At 33.8% G+C, this 27,510-nt stretch overlaps 1 protein-coding gene across 8 annotated transcripts in view; it reads right to left on the bottom strand.

Moving 5' to 3' along the window:
- trol (terribly reduced optic lobes) overlaps positions 1 to 26,793 on the bottom strand; it is a 219,917-nt gene extending 193,124 nt beyond the window's left edge. For 5 of the 8 annotated variants that reach the window (XM_065365961.1, XM_065365963.1, XM_065365966.1 and 2 more), the window contains exons 1-3: positions 26,627 to 26,793; positions 26,345 to 26,446; positions 15,203 to 15,376 (exon numbers count right to left, since the gene is read on the bottom strand). In XM_065365961.1, coding sequence (XP_065222033.1) covers positions 15,203 to 15,346 — 144 coding nt within the window. In that variant the 5' untranslated portion in view covers positions 15,347 to 15,376; positions 26,345 to 26,446; positions 26,627 to 26,793. The remainder of the gene's footprint in view (positions 1 to 15,202; positions 15,377 to 26,344; positions 26,447 to 26,626) is intronic. The other 3 variants (XM_065365967.1, XM_065365968.1, XM_065365969.1) reach the window with 1 other exon arrangement.
- Between the last annotated feature and the right edge of the window lie 717 nt (positions 26,794 to 27,510).

The following is a 27,510-nucleotide window of genomic DNA, read 5'->3' as shown; positions in this document are numbered from 1 at the left end:
CGCGCTGCAGCTTTCCCATAGGGTTTTTTATCTGATGACAAAATGAGACACGTGAAATATGACTATTTCATCGCAGTTAGACTTGAGACTACATAGGCAATGATACGAGGTACCATGCGAATACAAATCAAACTTGCGAGCACGTTTTACCATATTTATTTACTCGCAGTTATTTCAGTTTTCTCTGCCTCATATTTAAGTAATTTTTTTTCTTATTTTCAAAATAAAGTATACGTACATTCGCGAATATCTCGGATATAGAGTTTTATGATCTAAATATGAGCATGAGAAAGGCTAGGTATTCCCGCCATTAAAATATAACTTTAATTTTTTACGAGCGTAATAAGACTCGGCGCGAAACAATTAATTCCGAAATGACCGCATCGTCAGTGATGTTCACAATGAACAACTGAATGAAGCCAACACGCCCGCAACGCCGAAAAAAATTACCAAACAGTACAATGCACCCGATGAAAAATGAATTCCATCGACGCAAAGTGTGATTGTGTGAAGTGGGAGGGGTTCCATCTAATTTAAAAAATCACATTGTTTCAAAAGATATTAATTGAAAATGAAATAAATTTAAACTCGGTTAATTTCGAGGTCGATGTTCGGTCACTTTGGTCCGAGTGTTTGGCAAATTTTGGTCAACTTCCAAAATGCAGACTCGACGAAAGAAAACCATATTGTAAGATAAACGAAAATAACATGAAAATTGTCAAATCTATAGAAGCAAAGAGAGTGGTGAGGTGAGGGAAGGCAAATGTTTGACTGGCAGACAATTTTTTGTATGTGATAAAAAAATGAAGAAAAATCATCTAATCGTTCAGAAATATTTCACTGGGCAATATCAGATGCTAAATTTTATTTTTTGATTTGTGCATGGTGTATTTTTCAACAATGCAAAGGTCTATTTACAGTGAAAAAAAAAAGATCAAATCAAAGGAGAAAGTTAAAACTTCGTTAATGGGTTTTTCGATTTTTTTGATTTTTGAATTTTCCAGTTACCAAAAAATCTCATTAGAAAGATTCAAGGGGAAATCAGCATCTACAAATTTGAATTTACATCGATCGAAGCGTAGTTTTTCAATCACAATTTCCATGATTCAAATCTACAAATTCCAAAAATTAGGGTCAATTCAAAAATAAAATAAATAAAAACCAAAAATTTGCTGAAGGCTTCATAACACCCTGAAACTGCGTTGAGTTGAATTGAGATATCAAAAAAGAGTACAAGACAAGTAGGTACACGTACCTACTTGAAGCATTTGAAAAAAAAAATATTATATCCAAATTTTATTTGAGGTATTTTCATGCAATTTTCAGAAAACTGTAAAACCATTGAAATCTGCTGAAGGCTATACAACCATTAGAGCCACCATAAATTAATTCGAGAGGGAAAGGAGGCCAAAAATAAGGTAATATTTGAGGCCTTTTCATATAATTTTTAAAAAACTGTAAAATCATTACAATCTGCCGAAGGTTTTAGAACTATTCGAACCACTATAAATAAATTCGAGAGAAGAAGGATACTAAAAATAATTAAAGTGAAAACTAAACTCTCAAATTTCAACGAGTCTCAATTTGATGAAATCAAGTTTTTTTCATGCTTACAACTTACAAGGGAATCTTTTAAACGGGAACCTTTTGATTTAAATGAAACAAACCTATAGATCGAAAGAGCACGGCTTAACACCTCCCAAAATTATTTCAAGCATTGAAGTTCATTTTTGGCAAAATGAATCAAACCACGATGAATAATTCTATCTTTCAATTCAACAATATCTACTTTAGGGCAATTATGGACCCTCCAGCAATTTTCCAGTTTTCTCCAGAAACTTCAAATCATTCTGGAATGACAAAGCTGTCTTCTGACTCCTTCAGAGCAATTTGAAATTTTTGGAGAAAACTGAAAAATTGCTGGAGGGTCCAAAATTGCCCAAAACTAGAAATTGTTGATCTGTGGAAGTTGAATTGGAGGATGGAATTATTCGCATGGGTTCAAAAAAAATACGAGGGTGGTTCAAATATAACCCGGAATTTTTTCATAGAAAATTTTGCTATCCACCTACAGAGCTACAATTTTGTACAGTTATTCTTGGTAGTCTCTCTCATATGGTGTGTGCATTTGCCACCTCTTTGAGAGCTTTATAATTTTTTTTTTTTGCAAAAAGTTCGCGGCGTTTTAAGTGGCCATTTGCGCAAAAATGATTTCTCTTAATTATTGCCTTTTGAAGTAATGTTTACTCAGTGCCTCTATCGATGGTCCAATTTATTAATTATCAACAAGGTGTCGAATCTAGACTATAAGGAAGGTGTTCTGGTGTTTCTCATCCCAATTCGTTCAATTTTTTAGTCATAAGCCGAGCTGTATGCACCCTGGCACTGTTTTGCAGCAATTTCACCACAAAGAATCGTGATTTCTCGTCGTTTTGATCAGTATGGGAGGATTTTATTGTGCTTCTTAGAAGGCTACTATGTTACAGTGAGTTCATAGTTGGTTTTTAAGGCAGAAAATCACATGAGATTACCCCCTTATGTCCCAACACACTGTATACACCCAGGCGCGGACTGGCCCTACCGGGATACCGGGAGTTTCCCGGTGGGCCCCTCCAAAAAAATGGACCTTTCCAAAAAAATGGGCCCTTAGTATAGATGACGGGCCCTTTGGTGAAAGAAAGGCCCTTTCATATTTTGAAATTAGTTTATCTACTTTAAATGTGAGGATCAAAATCACTACTGTCTATAGCGATTAATTTGTAATTTATATCTAAAACAACGCGGCCCGAACGTGTTGACACGCGACCCACTGTGGTTTCGTCGATTTAATATTGTTATGTGACGCTGAGGCCTGAGCGTGCTGACGTGGTACTAGGGGTGGTTTCGTGATAAACTCGTGGCAGGTGAGAGTGATCTCGGGCCTTTGGGCCCGCGAGAATAATCTCTGGCCCTGGGCCCCATGAGAGTAGCCTCGGGCCTGTACGCTTCGCAAGAGTAATCTCAGGCCCTTGTGCCCTGCGAGAGTAACATCAGTGCTCGGGCCTTTACACCTCGTGGGAGTAATTTCAAGCCCCTGGGCAACGCGAGATTGATCTGGGGTCCTTGGGGGCCGCAACAGTGAGAGGCCCAGAGCGAAAATCTCTATGGGCTCGTTTCAAAAGAAAAATCTTGATGTGCTAATTGTAAGCAGCAATGGGACAATTCGAATCGCGGGGCTGAATCGGGGGAGCGTCGCAATTCACCGATTTTTTTCTCTTTCAGTAGCATTTTTGTGATACATAAGTATAAAATAAATGTTTTCATCAATTTTTCTGACCTCTGTTCCTCTTGAAAATAGAAAACACTAATTTTCAGCTATACTACAGCCATCAAAGTCGACTGCACGTAGATTTCAAGTTCAAGTCGTTTCGTAGCCTCCAGCGACTTTTTGAAAATTGTTAGAGCCTTCAGCAGATTTTTGAAACATGAAATTGGTGCTGAAGAAATTGTAGATCGGTTATGTCAAAACAGTGATGAATTCAGGGACGAAGCGAAGGGGGCTAAGGAGGCAGCCTACCCCCCAGAAGTACAAGAAAGTTGGGAAAATATAAAAATTCCGAAAATAATTATTTTAGTATTGGAGTTTTTAAATGTTAAAATTTTTTACAATCATCAAAGTTAAAACTTTCCCAACTTTTGAAGCCAACCCAGTTTCTAAATCTATGATTGTCCCAACTAAAATTCACATTTTTTTCAAAAATTTTTGCCCTCGCAAAATTGTTGTGCCTTTTTACGTCAACATTACAACTGTTTTGCTTCTTGAAATTACAAATTTTGAAAATCTTTTACCCTCGCTTCGCTCGGGCCAATTTATTTTTTTTCAGGCTTGAAAATTTCAAGAAACTATTGATAAATTTCTTAAAAAGTTGAGATCAGAAAAACAGAATTTTTTCATTAAATTTGATATTGTTCTACTTTTTGAATTACAATTTTTCCAACGCTTTTAGCCTCGATTCTCTCGACCCAATTTGATTCTCTTCTACCTACTAAGTTACAATTTCAAGAAACGTACTTATGATTGAATTTGAAAAATATTGAGACCAGAAAAACTGGATTTTTTAAATTGAAATTGATGTTCTACTTTTCCATTTCAAGTCACATATTTTCCAAAACTTTTGCCATTGCTTCACTCGGGCCAATTTAGTTCTTTTTTTCACTCTGAAGAATTTTACAAAACCACTGATAAAATTAAAAGAAAGTTGAGATCAGAAAAACCGAATTCTTACATTAAAATTGATGTTATTCTACTTTGCGAACTACAAACTTTTCAAAGCTTTCGGCCTCGCTTCGCTCGGCCCAAATTGGTTCTCATCTACAAAGTTACAATATTTTAAAAAATCTATGATTGAATTTGAAAAATGTTGAGATTAGAAAAACCGAATTCTTTCATTAAAATTGGTGTTATTCTACTTTTTGAATCATACATTTTCCAAAACTTTTGCCCTCGCTTCGCTCGGGCCATTCAAAATGCTGCTTTAAAAAATTTTAAGAAAGGTAGAGTGGGGTAATTGCAAAATTGTGACCTCATGCAAAAAAATATCAATTTTCTGGTTGTGCCAACTAAGGGGTGTCGAAGCAACAACCTTCACCGACCTATTCACCTGGTCACAACTTGCAGGGTTCAACTTGTCGCTCCGTAGCAAACACTATTGTCAAAGCATGTTGAAACCACTCATAAGTAAAGTGAGAGGAGTTTTTTTAAAAAATGCATATAGAATAGAAAAAATGGTCGATTTATCTGGAATTTTCACGATTAGGGTCATGAAGGATTGAAGTTTAAGGTAGGATATCGCAATTTGAAATTTTGTTTTTATTTTGGCCGTAAATCGCGTTTTTGCAATCACCCCCAAAAAAATCGACTCCGGGTAATTGCAAAAACAATTTTTTTTTTCATTTTTGCACTTACCACAAATATTTTTTAGCCCTAAATAACTTGAAAATGGTTCGAAATTACAAAAAAAATAAACTTCCACGGTCACATGATGAGTTACACGTTAGAGAAATGATTAACAGTTTTACTGAATTTTAAAATTATTGCTCCTTTTTAATGTTTTACTAATATATTTGACGAAAAATGTATTTCTATGACGAGTTTTTTACATAAAAAACATCAGAAATGATCAATAGTTGATTTTTTGTTCGTTTTAGCGAGTTTAGAAAAAAATCATTTTTCAACATTTTTTCACTCCCCTAAAAATTTGTTTGGGAAGTGGAAAAGTTTTCGAATTTTTTACCGAATCAAGACCACGAATACATCAAAAGTTAGCAAATGACACGTAGAATACACTGAGTGTGTTGAAAATGCAAAAAAATATAAAAATAAAAAAAATATCGCCCACTTTTGCATTTACTCCAACATGGGGTAAATGCAAAAGTCGATTTTCAAATTTTCAAATTGCAATTTTCTCCACGATTTGTGGACCAAATTGTACCAAAATTTTACCATTGATAGAGAACCCCCTGAAGTAAGGTATAAGTGGTACAAATTTCAGCTTCATCCATGCAATAGTCTTCTCACAGCGCCCTCTCAAAGTGTCACTAATCAAAAAGTGCTTTGCAATTACCCCACTCTACCTAATATGAAAATTAAACAGAAAAATTCCAGAAGTACTCATAATATTCAAAGCTTATAAAAAATGCAAATTTTTCATTTCTTTCGGAACAGAACCACTTGCTTTTCAAAATTTTTTAATATCAGAGTGTTCACCACGTTAAAATTTTGATTATAGTCGGCAAAGTTACAATTTTTTGGCTACAAAATGTCGTGATACAATCCCCTCACTGCTTGTAACTGAAATACCCTCTTTTTTCATCCAACTTTGGAATTTTCAGTCGAATAAGTTGGGAATTTTCAGTCAAATTAGTTGGGAATCTTAGATCTTTGGTCTACATATACGGCCACACAACATTAATTAAGAAAACGGACCCTCAATTCTGGATTGGGCCCTAATTTTCATGATTTCCCGGTAGGCCTTTTTGACCCAGTCCGCGCCTGTATACACCACTTCCCCAGTTGATGCCCTGACCATTGCTTCAATTGGCGCTCCCTTCATCGTCACTTTTTCGCTATTTCCGAAAATGGAACACCATTCATACGCTTGGTTCTCATGAAGGCAATCATCCACGAACTATTTGCTTAATTTTTGATAACTTTCCGCGGATTTTCCATGATTTTTGACCAAAAAACAAAAAATGATGCGTTGCGCAAGGGACACTAGAACTTCATTCTTGCGCATGGCTAAAAATACACTAAAAAGTGAGGCTTCGCGGTTCCAGCTGTTCTTAACGTTTCATAACACTCCAGTCTATCATCCAGTGCAGCAACTTTTTCCAAACTCAATTTCTCACATGTCTGTGGGAAACTTCTGGGTTACATTTGAACCACCCTTGTATATGCTTCATGAAAAATTTTGAAAATCGACAACAAAACAACTTTTTTGAATTTTGTCCAGTCGACTGTCTAAATTCCTTTTTCCCCCCCAGTATTCGAGGAACTTCATTCCCTCATCGTCAATTGTCTAGTCCAGTTTGTCTGAGTCGAAGTCGCCATCTCACCGCATTCGCATAGATCATTGTCAGCCAAGTACCATCTACGAGGGGTGTCTGGAAAGTCAGGTACACAAAATTCCAAATCCAAACAATCAACAAAATGTATTTTATGAAAAAGTGATACATACACCTTGAAATATAGACTTTTTACTATTTCTTGACATAATCACTTTCCCAATTTGACCCATTTTTCCCACCATATTTTCAATATCAAAATTCCTTCTTCAAAAACCTGTACACGCTCATTCTTGAAGAAATTTTTGACTCAAACTTGAAAAGTTTTGTGGTCATTGGACTTTTGGCCACCAAAATGTTGTTTTAGAAGTCTGAAGAGATGAAAATCAAAGGTTTCCACGCTCAAGCTTAATGGGAAAGGGTCCATCACTATTCAAGTATTCATTCCACTTTGCCTTACTAAACCTTTGTTTCTATCACCATGTGAAAAGTCGCGTTATCACGAAAAAGACAAATTGTTCGAGGTTGGAAGTATCCACAATGATTTTAAATGAACCCAGTATTATCCCTCAGCTTCTTCAACAACGTCTCAAAGGTATCAATTGTTTCTCTAAATGGGAGAAATTTACCCAAAAACGACACCCTGAATGTCATAAAACACTCTGGCCATCCACCTTGAGGCATATCATTCACACACATCTTACCAATATCAAATTTTGGGCACTAAACCGATCTTTGCCTTCTAGAAACTACACTCAACCCATATATCCCTCTAATCTTGTGATTAATCTCCATAATTATGCGTCTTATGTTTTGTGTGAAAAAAAAGTATCATACGATATGTGACGCTCTGAGCGATACCATACCATATGTCGGCAAAATTTTTTTTCGTTTTATTGTGGTTTCTGGTAGTGTTTTTCTTCCTCTTTTCAATGGTGCAAACAGATTTTCAAAATATTAAAATCTGACAAATTTGCAAAATTTCAAAGTTGCGTATTTTTTGAAATTCAAAAACCAAAATTCTGAGAAAAACGTTTTTGAAAGTTTAGGTTATTTTTGTAACATTTTTAAAAACCAGTGAACAGTAATTTGTTTTTTTGATTTTCTTCATCTTTTAATGGTTTTACATCATAATATTTTTTTTTTTTTGACATTTTTTTATGAAAAGCACTTTTGTAAAACCGGGTTTTCACCACTAAAACGACGTGTTTGAGATCGGTGGGTACACCCATTCCAAAGTATAGGCTTCATGTATATGAATCGACAAAAAAATTTTTTTTGATATTTTCTGACTTTTTCCATGAAAACGCAATTATCTCAAAAAAAAGTTTTCCGACTTATGGTATGGTATCGCTCAGAGCGTCACATATGTAGAAGGCACCTCTGCAGACGTGTACACATAAACAGACTGTCATGTTTAAAAAGGTGGTAAAACCATACTACTGCATGAATCCGAACAGGGGGCAAATGCTTCTGAAACCATCCCTCTAAAAGATATCCAAAAATCAGGTTCCTTGGCAGGTACAACCCTACCTATTGAAGAAAATTGTGTACCTTACTTTCTGGACAACCCTCATACGAGATAGGTTGGATTTTGAGTGTGTTGTTCCACTTCTCAGTCTATTTAGCATTTTTCAGAGGTTGTATTTCAGTTGGCTGCCATAAGGCAACAATTTTCTCATTGTATTGCTTCTTGACGCTGCATTCCAGATTTGACAGCGCACAACTGCAGCACGAGCACTCAAGTTAGCACATTTACTGTTCTCGTGAAACTGTATCTGGATTTTAGTCTGCTCTCTAGTAATTCATTGTAGCCATACATGGGGTGTAAGAGGTTGTGTGTTGCTTTAGTTTTTTCTACTCTGGTAGCTACCTCCCTACGTACTTCTGGTGGTGCAATCTCTTGTGAGACAATGCAGCGCTGTGAGTGGAGTTGGTCAGAGGCACATCAGTGTGTCATCTGTACAAGATATTTGAGCGAGTAGACCTAAATCAAATAGCCGAGTTAGGAAGGGTAACCACCTAAGAAGTGTTGAACACAAAAAATAAACATGAACTCAGTGACCTTGAATCAATAAAAAAAAACATGTCACACCATCTTTTCATAATTTTTTCAATATTGTTGTCATAAAATTGGAGACTGTGAGTACTGGGGGATCATACCTAAAAATTGAAAAAAAATTCAACTCTGTGCTCCCAAACTTCTAACCAATGACATGTAATTTTCAATTTTTTGTGTTTTGACAATGTTCAAGGGCCTGGAGGGAGGGAAAGGAATTTGCTAAAAAAAAATAAGCTAATATTCGACTCCAACGCCTTCAAATTAATAAAAAACGATATGTCACTTCAATTTTGAATTTTTCTCAAATTTATGGAAGAGAATAAAAATGAATTTGAGTGCTTTTTGTGTTGAAAATTCAAAATCAAATAAAAAAATAGAAATGAAGTAAACAAAAACAAAAGCCCAATATTTAAGCAAAGCAAACAATCAAACATATACCCAAGGTCAATTTTTAGTCAAAAAACATGTGCACAATTTTTTGATTCTAAAAGTGATCAAATTCCTCAATTTCCAACGTTTCCAATAAACTACACTGACCTCTCCACCTCCTGTCCAAAACCTCGAACAGCCATTTCGAACGCCAATTTAAATAAACCGGCGCCAAGAAATTTGGAAAAATTATTCAAAACAACCCGATGCACTTGTTCGACTACAAAGTTATCATCTCCTTACGAATTAATCAATTGAACTTAACACCGAGTACGGAAATGAGATACACAACAGTGTAAAAATTATCCCTTTTGGACAATCGACGGACAATAACCGTTCGCAACGTTGCAAGTTTGAAAATAAATCGAGAATAAATTACGATCAATTTGCAATGCAGTAAGTATACAATAATATTCGTCGACAATGTCGAAAACAGACACCAGCAATTACTGAATTTTAATCATCAACAGAGAGACTAAGGCGCGATAGTAAAGGGAACAAAACAATTTACTTTTTTTTACAGTCTTATTGGCTGCAGAGGTCGAGCCCCGAGAGATCAATATGTTGGTCGGAAGACTTGAATGTCCAAATTTAAATGTCACATCGCCATTTAATCATATTCAAGGCTGCACCGCGTAAATGCTGCTGTCAAAAAGCGAATTAATTCGAGCAATTTGCGTTGATAAGGTTAGAAGTGTCGACGACGGCGCTGCATTTTTTAAAAATAACATACATACAAAGTATACAAGCACGCTGCAATACGTCTAATTATCGTGGAGCACCGAAGTGACCTTAAATTAGAACAGATTAATATGCATAATGTGCAAACTGACGCGAGCCTCGACGTACCATAGCGAAGTATCGCGAAAATTATGAGCAAGCCACCTCCACCATCACCTGCTTTGACTGTGAGTGTGATCGTGCAAAAAATAAACTCAACACGGGGGTAAATGGGTTATACATAAAACAGAAAACAAATGGGAAAAAACATTTCTAAAATAAATCTGCCTCCGGAATATGAATCAGTAGCTCTGGAAAATGTTCAAGAAAAAAACCATAGTCTAAAGAAAGCGCGAGTTATTACTTTTCTGGCGTTTTTTGCGCGATAAGTGGAATGCTATAAAAATCTGCATGTGAATTACGATCATCTAGTCTACGTAAGAGGCACAACAATGTAACTACATGTGAGGTGGCGATCGACCCTAGAACAGCGATTCTTCTTCACTTAAGCCTACCTATACGAGTACGTGTGGTCACCTTGAATAATTACTTATTGGCTATACACAATGAATCGAATACAATGATGCACATATCTACGAGAGACGTTCGATAAATCGAAAAGTCTAGCTATAGAAAAATTAATAATAAAACAATCCAGATGGCTACAATGTGCAATAATGACAATAGCCAATGGTCCTCGTCGCGTTTTCACGTTTATCGTCTGTTTAATTGCGTATAAATTGAGAAGGAAAACAAAAAACAAAAAAAAATTGCCACAGTTGTCCAATCTAATTAAATTTTCACATCGTCAGCACAATCCATCACCGAAAATTCATGGGTATAAATAATAATCGAATGAACCAGCGACCAAAAAAACCATACAGACAGACAAAACTTCTCTCAGACGTCTGAAGAAAAATAATCATAAAAAACATACTAATTCGTTGAACGTGAATTTTTTTCTAGTGTATTTTCGTTTCTTGACATGATACAGTCTCAATTGAGTTTATTAAGAAAATTATACCGAAAGAATTCTCATTTTGCAAGTTCAAATACTATAATTTTCAATTAGTTAATTATAATTTTGTCAAACATATTTTATGAACTTACTTTTGACGCTTGGAATTCCCAATTACCTCGACGCGTTATAACGCATGCGCCAATTTTACTTTTTTTCAATTTTGAGAAAAATATAATTCGAGATAATATAAATGTCTCACTTGTGCTCCGTGTAGAAGAAAATTGTGTTTTTTTCTTTCTTAATTATTATTACGTAACATAACATGTAGCACATGTTCGGAACATTTTTTGCTAAAATTTAACGATGTTGTGTTTTTTAGCCTACACCTTTTATTCATCGGCGTCAAATTGGTAGCCAAATAATTTTTTTTTGAAATTTGTTCATATCATATGGGCTAACTAAACAATATTTATATTTATCCGAGTTAGTTGACCATGTGTTTGACTAACGATTACGTAATTCAATGTTCAAGGTTCAAGATCCCTTTTATTATTTCTGAAATTGAACGAAGGGCGAAACTGATAATAAATCATCTACATTCTGTGTACATGATGTACACGCAGAATGTTTGTCAAATTTTGATATTATTTTGTGTATTTAGATGATAAAAATTTTGAGGAAAAAATTGAAGTTTATTTTCATTCGAATGGATTGATTGATTGATCGAATAATTCATTCATCAACACCCATTATTACAGGTATAAATCTGACGAAGCTATAGTAGGAAGAATGAAACTATGAAAGGACCTGATTCAATTATGAACAATTTTTCATCATTTTTAGATGGCACACTTTTTCAAAACATGGGAAAAGATCCAATTAAACGCGAATGAATTTTCAAAGAAACTTAGAGCTGACTATAAATACGTCAATTTTCAATTTTTTCCGAAGAAGCATTGCACAGAAGGATGTTCTATTTCTATTCTGCTCAAATCCTGCGCCAACTGATTGATCACTTCATTTAGAGATTTCATTGCAAAATTAAGAAGACTGGAAATTTAAAATCACGAGTGTCTGATTTAAAACGCAGACCTGGAGAAATAAATATACGTATTTAATTGTGTCACGTTCGAGTTTTTTTTTGAAGTTTTTCTATTCCTCTACCTCAATTATGGGGGAGGGGGTCAAAAATTTTGAAAATTCGGTTTAATGGACATATCTCAGAACATTCCAAATTTTCGATTTCAATAAACAAGTCAAAATGCAACTAGGGCAGTAACAAAAACAATAACTTAATCAGAAAATTATTATTTTTTTTAGCACATCCTTCTTCAAACAGGACTCAAACATTTTTTTTAGTAACTAAAAAAGTAAAACTAACCAAAAAACTGTCAAAACATCGAGCAAAGCATTTCTAATACTGAAAGAATCACCAAAAAACCAGAACTTTTCGATTTTAATTAAAATCTAAAATTGAAACTCCATAAAAACTTGTACAATTTCACCAAAAGCAGGACTTTTTTGTAATTGGTGCCCAAAAAGTGATAGGTACTTTTTTGCAAGCAACTTCTGATGAAAAAACGACACATTAAGACAAACTTTTGCAAAAGAGTGAGATTTTTTGAAATTTTTTGCAACAAAACACTATTTTTAGCAATTTTTGGAAAAAAATATAGACTTCTGGGGGAATTTAGGCAAAAGGCGAGACTTTTCGCTACTTTTGGCAGAAAACATGGCTTCGACAATAATTTTAGCAAAAGGCAGGGCTTCTTACCAATTTTTGGTAAATTTGGTAAAAAGCACAAATTTTTGAAAGGAAATTTGCGAAATGCAAGACTTTGATGTTGGCAAAAAAGCCAGACTTTTGGGTATTTTTTTGAGAGGGGGGGGGGAGGTGAAACTCGGAAGCAATTTTCCGAAAAAACGAGAATTTTTATTGAAAAGAAAAAGTGACAATTTCAGCAAAAAACAAAGACTTTCTGGCAATTATTGGCAAAAAAGTGATATATATGTATTATCGCAGTTTTTGTTTCAAAATTTGGGCTATTTTGCAACTTTTTGGTAATTTTTTGCAAAAAATCTCAACTCTGATATCTATGCTTAATTTTGGGGGGAAAAGTGTGCTTTTTCAGCAATTTCGTTAAAAATCGAATGTTTTATAATTTTTTTGCAAAAAGTATACTTGAATCGGTCAGTGCAGAAAGGGCATAAGTCCATTTTTGCGTTTTTCAGGAATAACAAAAAACTGAATAGGTAATTCAAAAATCAAAAAATTTCAGTAAACATGCTTAAGGTCATTGAAAGAGGACCCCAAGACACAACTTTTAGCGCAGTTTCCAAAAAAAAATATTCACGTGCGCCAGTGCTGTTGCTGCCTAAACAAATGGGACTTAGACCCTTTCTGCACTGAATTGACAAAATTTCTTTCGAAATTTCTCGGGCACGAATGGGGCTTGATTCTACATCTAAGTACATCATTTAGACTGCTATCCCGTTTAAATTGACCAAAAACCCCTTGAGTTCTAAGACTTTTTGTCGAAGTTGTTAATTTTTTCATCATTTTTCAGTTCAGAGATTAACTTAAATTTCAAAAAATGGTCTTCTCAAAAATGTTAGTTATTTTTCAAGGAATTTAAAAAATTTTACAAAAAAGTCATAAATGCGGATCCGCCCTTTTTCTGCGCCCAAATACCACTTTCCCGGCAGTTTTGCGGAAATCTGACATCACCAGTCGATCCGCCATACTTTGAAACCCCCATTTCCGCAAAAAAATTTTTTTTCAAAAATGTGACTTGTTACCTTTCTGCACTGACCGATTCACTTAACTTTTACAATTTTATTAAAAAAAAAGAATTTTTGGAAATTATTGGCAAAAAAGTGATACTTTTCGCAACTTTTGTCAAAAAAGTGAAACTTTTTCTACTTTTGACAATTTCTGCCATAAAAGCGAGACTTACCTTATTGGAATTTTTTGCGAAAAACCAAAATTTTTAGATATTTTTAGCAAGAAACGAGGTTTTTTGGTAACTTTGAAAAATGCGGGACTTGTTGTTTAATGTTTACTATTTTTGGCAAAAAGCGAGACATTTTTTCTACCTAGTTTTTTACACAGTAAGGCCAAAATTTGGAAAAACTACTGTATTTCGGAAATTTTTTTTAAAGAGTTCTATAGGTACTTAAGAGTAAGTATTAGGATAAAAAAAACTGAAAATTAGCTCATGTACTCAAGTCGTCAACCCCCCCCCCCCCCCAATTCAATAAACATAATTTTCGAGCCAATCTTGAGCTTCCAATAAAATTTGATTTTCTCCATCAATTTCAATTTTCAAATCGCTCCAGAAAACTTGAAATCGACTTCCGCACCTAAAAAATTGAACCCTCTCATAATCTTCAACCATTCTGACAACATTTTTTAAGAATGATAACGCCACCATTCTTAATTGTACATATTATGATGTCATTGATGAAAAAATGAAGAAAATTAGTCAGTTTACAAAATGCCATCCCACTAGTCTAATCGCGAATAAAAACGTGTTAGTTAATGAGCTGACGAAATATATCACAAATTATTATGGTTGAAATTTCTCATACACAATTTTTTCTCACTCTTTCTTCGTCTTCTGGCAATAATTAGTAGGAAATTTTAAATTTTCATCGCTTCGTTAATTTTCATCAGTCGTGAAATTATTTCTATAAAATGATAGAAAATGTCTAGGAACTAATCAAATTCAATTAAAGGTTAGAATTATGACATTTTAAGGTCAAGTGCAGTCGTCTGAAGAGACGTAAGTAATCAAATCTCATTCAAACTCAAAACATTCTTTTGGAAAATAGCCTATCTCTCTGAAATTGAAGCTGTTTTCTGAGCAATTGAAGTTTTGAAAAAAAAAAAATTTTTTACCCCAAAATTTTTGCAGGTTGAAAGTAGGTACTAGGTACATTCATAATTTTAGAAATAGGCCATGTCATAAGAGAGCCTTTTTAGTTCGCCTTGAAAAGCTGGATCGTTCGGATCGACGTGTGGGTGTGACCCTCCTTAAAATCCCACAAACGAGCGAAATCATTTTTTGGGCACCCTATACCACGAACACACTTCATAAGCATAGGAGCGATCTGAAAAATTCGTCGATTTGAGTACCTACAGGTAAGTCAACGTGACGCGACGTCGTTAATATTTTTCACGAATCACACATGTATGTACGCACATTATCTGTCCTACAATGTTTACTCATTTCGTAATCTAAAAACTTGGCCCAGGTTACCATACAGTTAGCTCAAACTTCGGTGCCGACCGATGAGAGTCTCGATTTAACGAGCCGATATACGAGTACGAGTAACTCGACGTCGAGTCGTCGACGTGTTGGTTGTTTAGTTTTAGTAAAAAACCTCTACATATAAGCTGTCATTTCTCGCGTATGTTAATGGTATTTCTTTGAGTCGATGTTTATTCAAGTTAATTAAAAAACTATCGCTCGAGTAGCGCTTACCTGGCTGACAAGTGAAGATGAAGCCGAAGAAGCGCCACAGAGCAGCAGCAGACACGCGGCTAGGAATAGAACGGCTGAGGTATTCATTTTTGCTCGGAATAAAGATCTGTTTGGAATGGATGCTTTAAACGCCGGGTTTCTCATCGTTTACCCGGAGTTCAGCCGTTTGTACGCCTGTAAAAAAAAAACACAAATATGAATATTTGATTAATAACTTCATAATAATGGATAAAAGATTAGTTGAAATATATTTTGTATAGGTTCAGAATTCAGACAGAGGTGGTTGGGGAATGCTTGATTTTCGAAAATTACAAATCAAGCTAAAAGTAGGTATAGATACTAAATTAGATACAAGCAATTTGAAAATAAAATGTCGGAAAAGTTTCAATTGGTCAAAGGGGAGGGGGGGGGGAGATTCAAAATAATTATTTGCCTGCGTCGAGATAACCATCAAAAATCAAATGCTAAAATAAAATGTAATTTTGCAAGAATTTCATACAATACAGAAATAAATGGCAAATTTTTTTTAAAATTTGTTAAAATACCATGAAAACATCTGAAGATGAATTAAAGTTGATGAAACATTGAAAAAATCAAGGAAAATTAAATAACGAAAAATTGACGATGTTTTCTTTTGTTTTTGCCAACTTTTGCACAATTTTACAAAAATTTCATCCATTTCTTAATCATTTTCGGTGATTTTCCAATTTATTGCATTTTGAGTGATTTTTGCAAAAATTTATCTGATGTTGATAATACATATTTGATCATTTCAAGCATTGTCATTCATTGCTCTGCAATGTTTCGTAAACTTTTATTCATTTTTGATAATTTTCATAGCATTTTAATAAATTTTCGATCAATTTTATGCAAAAGGTTCTCAATTTTGCAGTTTTTTAAAAATCAATTTCATGGCAGATTTCGGTGATTTTGAACTAATGGGTTACTATATGTTATTTTCGCAAAATCACATTTTATTTTTGTAAACTTGATTAGTTAATCGCAACTTTTACCAACTTCTAACTATTTCATGCATTTTTGTGATATTTTGCTCGAATTTTACAATGTTTTATCAACTTCTAGCAATTTTTGACTGCTCTCATAAAATTTTAATAACTTTTCAAACAATTTTTGAAATATTCTTCTCAATTTTGCTGAGTACAAAAAAAAGCTGCCTTCAAAAAATTGCGACTGATTGTGAGTGCAGCTTCAAATGGAAAAGATGATTTACATTCTCCATTTTAGAAAAAATCGAATCATTTTCCAAAGCGTATCCCAACGTTGAGAATTTTTCATATTGGCAGCTTTCTGGAAGTTTTAGAATTTTCAAAAATGTAAGTACATATTGAAAGTCCAAAATTAAACATAAGTAAAGTCTGAGTTCGCACACTAAATTTTTTCCGAAAAAAAACAACAAAACAATAACAACTTGAGCAATCAGAAAAAGTTAAAAGACGTGAGCAAAACATTGAATCGAATGTAGAAAAAATCACAAAAAAAAAACAGAACATTCTCATTAAAAAAATGTAAAAAAATAGAAAAAAGGACTTTTTAGCAAATTACTGACAAAAAAAGTTATATTTTCTCTGAATTTTTGTCAGTAAAATGAGACTAATTGATTTTCCACGTTTTAGTAATAAAGCAAGACTGTTTTTCAATTTTTGACATAAACGTGAGAATTTTTAGCAATTTCTGGCAAAAAATCGAGACCTTCATGGAATTTTTGAAAAAAATTGAGATTTCTTGAAATTTTTTGCAAAAAGTCTAATATTTTAAACAATTTTAGGCCAAAAAACTGGACCAATTCTTGCCAATTTTTTACAAAAAGCGAGCTTTTTTGAAAACTACTGGCAAAAAAAGTAATATTTCGGTGCATTTTTTTTTTGAAAAATTAAAACATTTTTGAAAATTTTTGGTAAGAAAATGATTTTTTTGAAACTATTCACAAAAGGTCAGACGTTGACAATTTTGTCAAAAAATCAAGAATTTTGACAATTTTTGACCCCGAAGCAAGACTTTTGTACAATTTTTGAAAAAAAATGGTCGTTTGGAATTTTTTGCAAAGAAGCGACAATCTTTTATAAGCAATTTGCGCAAGAAAACTTTTTTTTGGAAATTTTGACGAAAGTGGAGACTTTTTGGTATTATGTTTTGGCAAAAAGCGATAATTCGACAATTTTGATCAACACAGGGCTTTGTAACCGTGACGTTGATATGGAAACTAGTTTTAAAAGAGTAAAAAAATGAACATTATCGTAATTATTCTCTAGTTGATATCAACATTTTCTTTCTTTTTTTCACCCAGAAATAGGACAAAGATTTGGGAATTACTGAATTTTTGAAAATTTAAAAAAGAAAATGGCTTTATGGTAACCAAATGTTTGAAAAAAATACCTTGAAATTACATTTTAGTAAGTGCAATGTTTTGGTTTGGTTACTTGAAAAGTACATATTAACCGAGTACGAACCTTCTAAACTTTATTTTTCGTCCTTTTTAAGAGCGATTTTGAAGTTTGGGAGAAATTTGAAAACTCGCTGGAGGCTCCAAAGAGCTCAAATTATGATTGTTTTCGAGTCGGATGATCGTGTAGATACACCAGACAGTATCTTGCCAAAAAAAACCGCTCGTTGAGAACCCTCTTTGAAAATTAGATTTTTTCACTTTTCCATTTTCATACAGGCTAATAATTCACTTTGGCACTCCTGGAATTTTGAGATAATTTCTCTAAAACGGTCAAGAGGGTGCTGAATAAGGACTGACCAAAGTTATATGCTCTGAAATTCGTATTTGGCCCATTCAGAGTGATTTGAAATTTCTGGAGAAAATTAAAAATTTGCTGGAGGCTCCAGAATAGTTCAAAACTAGTACCAGTTGATAAGTGGGAGTTGAATTATGATGGAATACATTTTTCACATAGGTTCGATTCGTTATAAAAATTAAATTTATTTAATTCGTGAAAAATTTTAAAAATTGCCCTTAATAATTATAAAATTTTTAAAAATTCTCCAAAAATCAAAAAGTTCAAAAATGATATTGTAATTTGAAATTTTGGTTATGGGGGTTTTAAGACATCATTTTTCGATGTGGCTTGATTTTATTCAAATCAAGAAAGTGTGAGTTCAAAAGGTTCCGTCGCAATTTTCACAGTCAATCTAATGAAAACAGTTCGAGATAATGCAAAAAAAAACCGACGAAAACACATTTAGGAAGGCACCCTCTTCCTTCGGATGGATGGAAAACCACTCTTGCGCTCAAAAATCATCAATTTACAAGTAAATACTGAACGATAAATTACCATTATGATCCATTAAATGTTGCAAATCCATAACTCCACTAAAAATCCGCATTATTTGAACATTACTGAATCATTCATAATTCTAATGGGTTATTACTTATTAGGTACGCCATTAAATTTTATATACTTTTCAAATTCCAAGAAATTGTTATTAATTTGAAAAAATGAAAATAAATAAAATGAACGCGAAAATACATAGGTACCTAATAAATTCCTCGTACATCTGTTCGTATACACACAATGTTGCTTCAAAGGCAAAACAAAAAAATCGATCATTTCTGCAGAAGATAAGCAATTACCAGGTAAAAATCAGTTAAGCATGGGGTCATTGCGAAACTAGAAGTTCGATAATACGCCAAAATAGATTATTACGGATATGATGATTAACGAAATAAAGTACCGACTACGGAAGACACGGTTAATTACGATGTAATCGTAAAATTTATACGATTATACACACTTAACAGCTTAGAATTAGATGATAAGTAGGTACTTATTCGTTGGTTTTACGTAGATTTCACTTTTGGTGTTCTCAAATTTATATAGTAAAATTTTCAAATCATGCACATCGCATCGCCAATACAATACGAGTCGATAGAATGATACATTGTTGGTAGATGCGGTGACCGCGACACCCACAACACAATCAACCGGTTTCTGTGGACAGTAGACCAAAGACCAAACCATACCTACGAGTATAAGGTGTTTTTGAGGTAAGTTGGGTAATGGGTATAATATTCTATCATCACGATTTTCGCTGACGTTGACAAATACGACTCAATCAAAATACCAAGTTCGTCTGCATACTCGTTTATCTTCGATATTGGCTACAGTGCAGTGGTGGGCGGAAATGTATGAAAAATCATTCGAAAATCTTCGAAACTCGTGAATGGAGATGTTTTTGGCAACGTTGGCCGTACAGTAGCGTACGTTTAAGTATGCCCTCAACATTGACCGACGCCTGTTCTTCTCGCAAGAACAACGAACCGACGACGGCAGCCGATAACGCCAACAGATTAACTACACGGCTTAAACAACAGTCGCAAAACGCAGTGGGGTAGGCCATGAAAGGATATTCTCGCAGCTAGCGCATAGGTAACACCTGTTGAGCTTCTATATACACTATTATACGACTCGTATACAATGATATACCTACTACATTGTATATACGATTGTAGCCGGCTTAACCCTCCGTACGTATCTCTGTGTACTCTTCATTTTCGCGACATGTTTGTCGTTTTGCTATCTGCGTTGCGTTTCTTCTTCATCTTCAGCATCTTCAGGCTGATTGTGTGAGAAGATACGACGAAGACGTGTAGGGTTCGTTGTGATGATTGTCTTAATCGTCGAAATGTTTTTTCAATTACCGCTTCACACAGTGGTCTGCGGTCGGTGGTATGTTCAGCACATGTTGTTCTTCTCTTTTACACCAAATCAATGGCATATTTGAGAAAATACTTCGACACTCGATTCGCATCTCGTAATTGTTTATAGCGAGGTAGTTGAGCACTTTGGCGTTGGGTTGGTCGGATAATGTGTCAGTAATTCTTCTTGGGTATTGGCGATTGCTTGGTTATGGTAATTGGTATGCTACTGTAGATGGGATTCCAGGTTCGACGGTAAGTACACTCGTTTGATTATCGTATTCAATTATCGACCATGTAAATTATCGATGAGATGACGATGATGACCTTTGAGATTTTGCAAAATCACTCGATGCAGGTAACTGAAAATATATAAATTTTTCAGTGATGTCATTTTTAATTCGCCAAAATGAAGCTAAATTTGAACAAATGGAAAGCATAAGTATAGGAGGTAAGTAAAGGTATAGATAGGTAGTCAAATATTTTCTAAAAACTTGCAAAAAAAATTGGAAATTGAAAGACAATCGCCTAATAAAAGGGTACTCAATAAGCACCGACCATATTGGTGCCTGAGCTCATTTTTGGGCATTCCAGAACAATTTAAAATATCTGGAGAAATTTGAATACTCGCTGGAGGCTCCAGTATGGTCAAATTGCGAGTGTTTCCGAGTCGGGTGATCGAATAGACATACCAATATCTTACCGAGAAAACCATCATTCGTTATGAAATTTTTTTTTGAAAATTTGATTTTTTCACTTTTTTTGGAATTTACAAAGATCAAAAATGCACTTTTGAACCGAAACTCCTGGAATTTTGTTATAACCGCCTAAAGTGATCGAGAGAGCGTTCAATAAGCACCGACCAAAGTTATAGGTGCCAAAGTTTTTTTTGCTTCTTCCAGAGGATTTGAAATAGGTACCTGGAGGAATAAAAATCGTTAGAGCCTCCAGAATAGCCCAAAACTAGTAATGTGTGGGAGTCAATTGAAGGAATTATTATTCATGTTGGTTGATCTCGCAGATGAATTTGCATTCATGTTTACTATTTCTCTCGATGCTCATTCGTCATTCTGACATCTGATTCAGAGGTAAAATATTTTTTTATTTTTTTTTTATTTTTTAATGTTAAAGAAAGTTTTGTTTCATTATCCACTTCAAAGAAAAACGTTTCTACTTTCTACCATTAGTTATCCCCATGCCTTTTTTCGTCACTTCTTTTTTGGGGGCATGCTGATTCTCAAATGTAGTGTTTTTCATTTTTTTTTTTCTTTCTTTAGTTTTTATGTTAATTTTTAGATATTTTCGAAATTTTGTTTGGGAACATTGCATCCCTGGACTTATCCCTAAAATGAAGCTGTCAATTTCGGCAAATTTTGGGTCATAATTGGATCCGATTTCCGACAAGATTTTATGACTTGATAAAAAAATCCACTCTTCGCAACCTAAGTAGATTTTTGTTTTCTTAATTTTTTGGACAAAAGCATTTCTTTCAGGAAGTTTTTACTTTTGCTCAATCTATAAAATGCCAAATAACCTTATTACATGCTAAAGTTATTCTGATCATTTAATCATTTTTTCTGATTCATTTCTTGTAAAATTAGGGTATGTTTTCAGAAAGTCTATAATTCATTTGTTTGTTTGGAAATGAAGGATTCGAGCTTTTTTAAAAATTTCATTTTCCGGCATGATTTTTCTTTGAAAGCTCAACTTTTTTGAGATCTGACTTGGGCAAGGGTACCCTGTAATACTCTTCAAAGCAATTCAATTCTCCAAGATGGAAACCTATACAGAACCTCCAAAGGTTTAAAACTGACAAAAAATCAATAAAAATCAAAAAACTTATATCATTTCCTTTAAAAAAAAAAAACAAAAAACAAATTCATCGATAAAAAAGCTTGGAAAAGTAACCAAAAAAGTCACCAAACGTAAGCAAAATATTGAATGTAAAAAAAAAATTATCAAAAAAACCAGAACGTATCAATAAAAATGTTTGGAATTCAACTTTGAAAAGTTGTACCAGTTTGCAAATTCTCAATTAAAAAAACGAAAATTTTTGAAATTTCTGACAAAAACCCAATTTTTGGTTTCAAAAAAAGGAAAAAACAAGAATTGGACAACTTTGACAAAAAGAAGAAGGCGTTTTGGTGATTTCTGGCAAAAAGGCAAAGTGAGCCTTTTTGGATTTTCTTTTTTTTTTTGCAAAAAAACGACAATTTTAAGCAATTTTTGGCAAAATACGAGATTTTTTGGCCATTTAGACAAAATGTCAACTTTTTGTTATTTCTGGCAAAAAACAAGATTTTGACAATAATTTCAGCAAATTTAGGCAAAAAAGTGAAATTTTCAACAATTTTGCTAAAAAGCAGAATTTTTGTCAATTTTTTTAAAAGCGAAAATTTAGGCATTTTTGGCAAAAAATCAAGTTGAGCATTTTAGCAAAAAACAAGACACTGCGGCAATTTTATTATTGTCATTATTGGCAAAAAAATTACCTACTTTTTTGTAATTTTTGTTGTTGAAAAAAAAAGAGTTTTTTTGGCAGATATTTTTGGGTAATTTTTTGAAAGTTCAATTTACTTCTACAAGCTGTCTACTAAATTGAAAAAATGAAATATGATGACCTCTTGATGACTTTTGGATGACCGAATTTTCATTTTTGGACGACCTTCTAAAAATTACGTTCCTAAGTTTAAGATTCAACTTTGATGGGAGATTTTTGTAGAATTTTTCGCACTGATTATTGGAAAAATGATGAAAAAATTCTATCACGTCAGGATTTTTCACTTCACAGTACATGGCACTAATTTGTGAGTACTTAGGTGTTATCACTGAAATTCTCTATCAGTTTTAGAAAACTTTGAAGTGATTATGCTTTCTGTGATTTTTCATGATTTCATTTCATTTCAATATTATTTTGATCAATTTTACGTAATTTTTCACTTTTTTTGTTTGTTTTATAATTGAGCATTTTTGCCCAATTTTGCTCAATGTTACATTGTTTTGTCAATTTTCAGCCAATTTAAACAATTTTTGTGGCATTTCAACAAATTTTCAAGCAATTTTCGCAAAATTTTGCTTAATAATGCTACCTAATTGTTCACCAATTTAAATTTCAGTAACTGTGAGGTCAATTCAACAATAATTTTTATACCTCATACTTTCTGCATTTTTGACAAATTATTTTTCAATTTTGAGAATATTTTGATCAATTTTAGGTAACTGCGTTAAATTTTTGGCCAAAAAAATGACTTTTTGATCCAGGAATTTTTTGTAAAAAATCGACAATTTGTAGTAATACGAGACTTTTTGGCAATTTTCATAAAAAACGAGATTTTTTGCTATTAATTTTGATAGAAAGCGAGACATAGACAAAACCAAATGAAAAATGTGTTTCCAAAACGCACCAAGTCCATTTTCAAAGATTCTGAGGTTGCAAGGCCATCTTAGCCATCTAGCATAAAGTTGAAGCCCAAAATAGCTGATTTTTTTATGTTGTGCCCAAAGGGTCTTGGCTACAACATATCCAAAAATCAGCTAATTTGGGCCATTTCTACGTTTCCAAATTATACTCTAGTACCATGAATTTCTTATCAATATTTTTTTGGACTTCGTGCGTTTTGGAAACACGTGCAATTTCATCAAAAGGCAGGACTTTGTAATTGCAACGTTGAAAAATCAATGTAACGAGTTCGAAATGAATAAAAACCAGTCCCTTTCTTCCCAAAAAAAGTTGAAAATGGATGGAAAATATCCAAATAAAATCAACTTCAATGCACATACTAGATGTTTAATTATTGTCTCAAAACCCTGAAATTTCGAAAAATAAATTGAACTTTATTAGGTCAACATTTTCCAATTTTTTTAATAGCTTTTTCGTATGAAAAATGCTTTGGAAAACGTCTGTTTTTGCACATTTTTATACAGTCTGTGCCCTAAATTTCAAATTTCAACAATCAATAATTTTTGAAAATTTTTGGCTCCCAATTCCCGATATCTTCGGAATAGTTATTGCACTTCATTAAACAGTCAAACATATTGAAACAGGAGCATTTCTCGAACAACATTGGCAATGGCACAGAATCATTTAAATTTTTAATTCATTATTCTGATATCTTTCCATCGAAACTCCCACAGAATATCTGGATTTTACGATTCTTCTCGACGACGACGTGATGCTACATCTATACACTTCGATAGCCAAAAAATTTCAAATTATCGCAAATATTTACATTTTTGAAAAAAATTTCCAATACGATGCATTACACACTGGTCAGTAGTCACATATCGCGCATTATACGATGTAGCCAATGGCAAGTAAATTGTAAAATATTGGCGTTGTGATGTAAAAAAATAATCGGACAATCGAGACCAAATGTACCCATTCGGTGTTCTTAGAATAAACAATGTCTGTCGGTGGATTTCAACGCGGTAATTTTCACAGCTAGCATAAAATTAGAAATGCATCCGCTCCATTAAAATTCTGCCAACGTTATTATTAACTTTTTGAAACGGCTAAGTAAACCATTCTCGTTTACATTATGCAATTTGGAAAATTCTCACTTCTCATTTGGCGCTAAAAATTATCTAATTTGCTTCGCGTTGTTTTGCCTGAAAGCAACAGAAGAAGAATGAAACCAGTTACGAGGTACGTACCAGCGCAGCGCAGCATAGCACGTTTTTTTCGCCGGTAATTATCCATACATTGTGATGCATTTGCACGAGTTCGCTAAAATATGTACATACGTAAGTGTATCTGTCTGAATATACTTTGTATATGATATATTTGGGCAATTTTCGTCGATCACACGACTACCTTGAGGTTAGTCATCGGTGTGTCGACTGTCGTGTACTCTTGCACTTGAAAAAAATTGCATTACTTCAGCACTTCTCGACGGTAGGTCTGTACATAGGTAGGTAAAAATCGCCCGAAGTATAAGAACCGTATTCGTCGCAGAAGGACGAAAAACTTAGGTATATTTCCTAATTTTAAAAAAATCGTAATCAGCAATAAAAATCTTCAGTAGTGCGGCGGTGCGGTATCTGATTCATCTTTTCATACTGTGCAAGTTCAAATAAAAATGACGTTATAGGCGGACGTTTGTATAAAATCCATTTTTTCTTCTGTGTACTTCGAGTAGGTACTTTTCAACCGGTCGTTTTCACATAAACATTGTCAATGCGCGCAATTTTTCAACTTGAAACAAATTACATTACGTAAAGTTTCGAGTGTTTTTTCTTCGCCGCGCCGGTTCCATTATCATCGAGTACTCGATCGAATTTCTATATGTATCGGAAGTAGGCAATTCTTCGTTCTTCGTAGACAATCGAGCGATGTGAGGAATTTCGAAGAAAAATCATTATCGAGTTATAATGCCATGACGTCTTCGTAGTAGGTAATTTGACATCGTTCTACGAGTAAAGCACATGGTGAAATATTCTTGAAATCGATGATGTTCTGTTCCAATGATTAATATTCGACTTCATCTGCATTATACTAGAAGGTATAGGTAGAGAGGTACGTGCATTTGCCGCCAAAATACTCCGTAACTTGAATTCCATCTTTCGTAGATATAAGATTAATCCACCTACAAATAGTGAAAAACGTACGTAGGAAGATATTTAAAATTAATCTGAAAAAACTGAAGAAACTCTCATTGAGAAATTACAGCATTGTATAAATTATATATCCAACTAATCTCACGTGGTATAGGCAGCTAAGCTCATAGGTAAGTTAGGTACACCTATATTCGATGCTAATAACATTTTCGTCGAAATTCCAAATTTATCATTTCATTAAGGTGTGAACGCCGAACGTTAACATTACACTTGATATACATAGTTGACGCGAATACCTAATACAGTTTACAAAGTTAACGTTAATAAATCAGCTGCTAAGTATTTACGATGACAAAGATAAGTGAAATCCTTTCATAAAAAAAGCATGACAATTTTTAATTCTTACGCAGAGATAAACTCGCGTAGGTATTCGATACGATTATCGTATTGCAGTTTGTTCTATGTGAATTTCATCTATAGGTACGTAGACCAGTCACCGGAATCCTTTACCTTTGAACATATGAAAAAGTAAATTTACCTTGGAATATGTCGCCCGAGATGCAAGTTACAAACGTCAAGTTCGCGACACCGACACCGGTCGACGAAAATTTACGTAAAGAACAAACACGAAGTTGGCCAGACAAATAAGTATAAGAAATCTGTACGAGAGATTCGAACACGTGCGAATTCTTCAAAGTCCATTAAATTTTAACGCGTCGAGTAACTAAATTCTCGCGGTCTCGCCGGTAATGATAACGTCGAGCTTGGAACTAATGCAACAGATGCACATTTTCAGTACTGCTACTAACTTTCGATGGGGGAAAAAAAACACTCGATTATTATCGAATCAGAATCACATTTGCATATCAATTGATCATTAAGTTGTTAATTAGAATTAATCAAATTAGAATGTGTAATTTACTCACGTGCCAATTTTGATGGAAGGGGACACGACGTCGTCGAAACAGCTGATGAAAAGCCGGTAGTGAAAAACTGTCGGTAAAGTTCAACGATCCGAGTTCATAGATCTGCAACCATTCACAATTCACCATTAATGTGTTTTTCTCTAAATTTCATGAACCAAACACCAAATTTTCGGATTATGAATTCGAGTTCAGGTGTTTTTTTCCGAATGATTGTACGAGTATATTTCGCGCCAAAGAGAACAAAAATGGATCAAAAAGCAACCAAACGGTTATCATAATTACCTGAACATTGATGCGAAAAAATTATAAAATCACAATGAATAAATAAAAATAGTCAATAGCACTATGGAATGGTATTAAAAATAATTACGATGTAAAAACTATTCCGGTATATCGAAAAGATTAAACCACTAACACACGACCCATAGTCCAACAGCCACAAAATACCGGCAAACACTGCCTGAACGAAGTGACTTCACTCTTCAACACATCAAACAACTCATCTTTTTTTTTAAAGAGATACGTTTACGACAGTAAAAATGTAACTTACTTGTTACCGTCGAAGGTTTTATTTTCACTCGTAGTCGGCCTATAACTCCAGTTATCTGAATAACGTTCGCTTTTTTTTCTGAAAGAAAAAATTTCGAAGAAAAGTAAAGAGTTCTTGCATATGGTAATGCGTAAAATTATGGTACTTTTCTTCGTTTATTCCGCCTCACTGGTACGATTAGAGTGCTGCCATCTGTATTATCACCGCTCAGTTTCTGTTCTGAACTTTGAAGGAGTCGTTGGCTCGTTATTGATGCATTTTTTGTCGAAATTAACCGTGTAAATAGTTACGTTTTGCTTAATTAATTCATTAGGCTGGACTATTTCGCATAATTAAACAATAATTATTGGATTTGATTGACGGTTCGTCCAATGATTACAGTTAGGCAACTTGATAATCGCCATGATTGATTGATAAAAATCTAAGACAGGGTTGTCTATTTTAAAAACAATGATGTTGGGTACAAACAAATTTTTTTTAAATTTAATTTTAATGAAAATTCAACCAAAGGGATTGATAATTATCAAACATTATTTCACAACTTTTCTCAGAAAAGATGCCACAGACTATCGTTAGATCTTGAGATAGAAAGAAAGAAAATAATAATAAGAACTGA

Source organism: Planococcus citri, chromosome 5, assembly GCF_950023065.1.
Source record: "Planococcus citri chromosome 5, ihPlaCitr1.1, whole genome shotgun sequence".
NCBI lineage: Eukaryota > Metazoa > Arthropoda > Insecta > Hemiptera > Pseudococcidae > Planococcus > Planococcus citri.
This window is presented reverse-complemented; position numbering and strand designations above follow the sequence as displayed.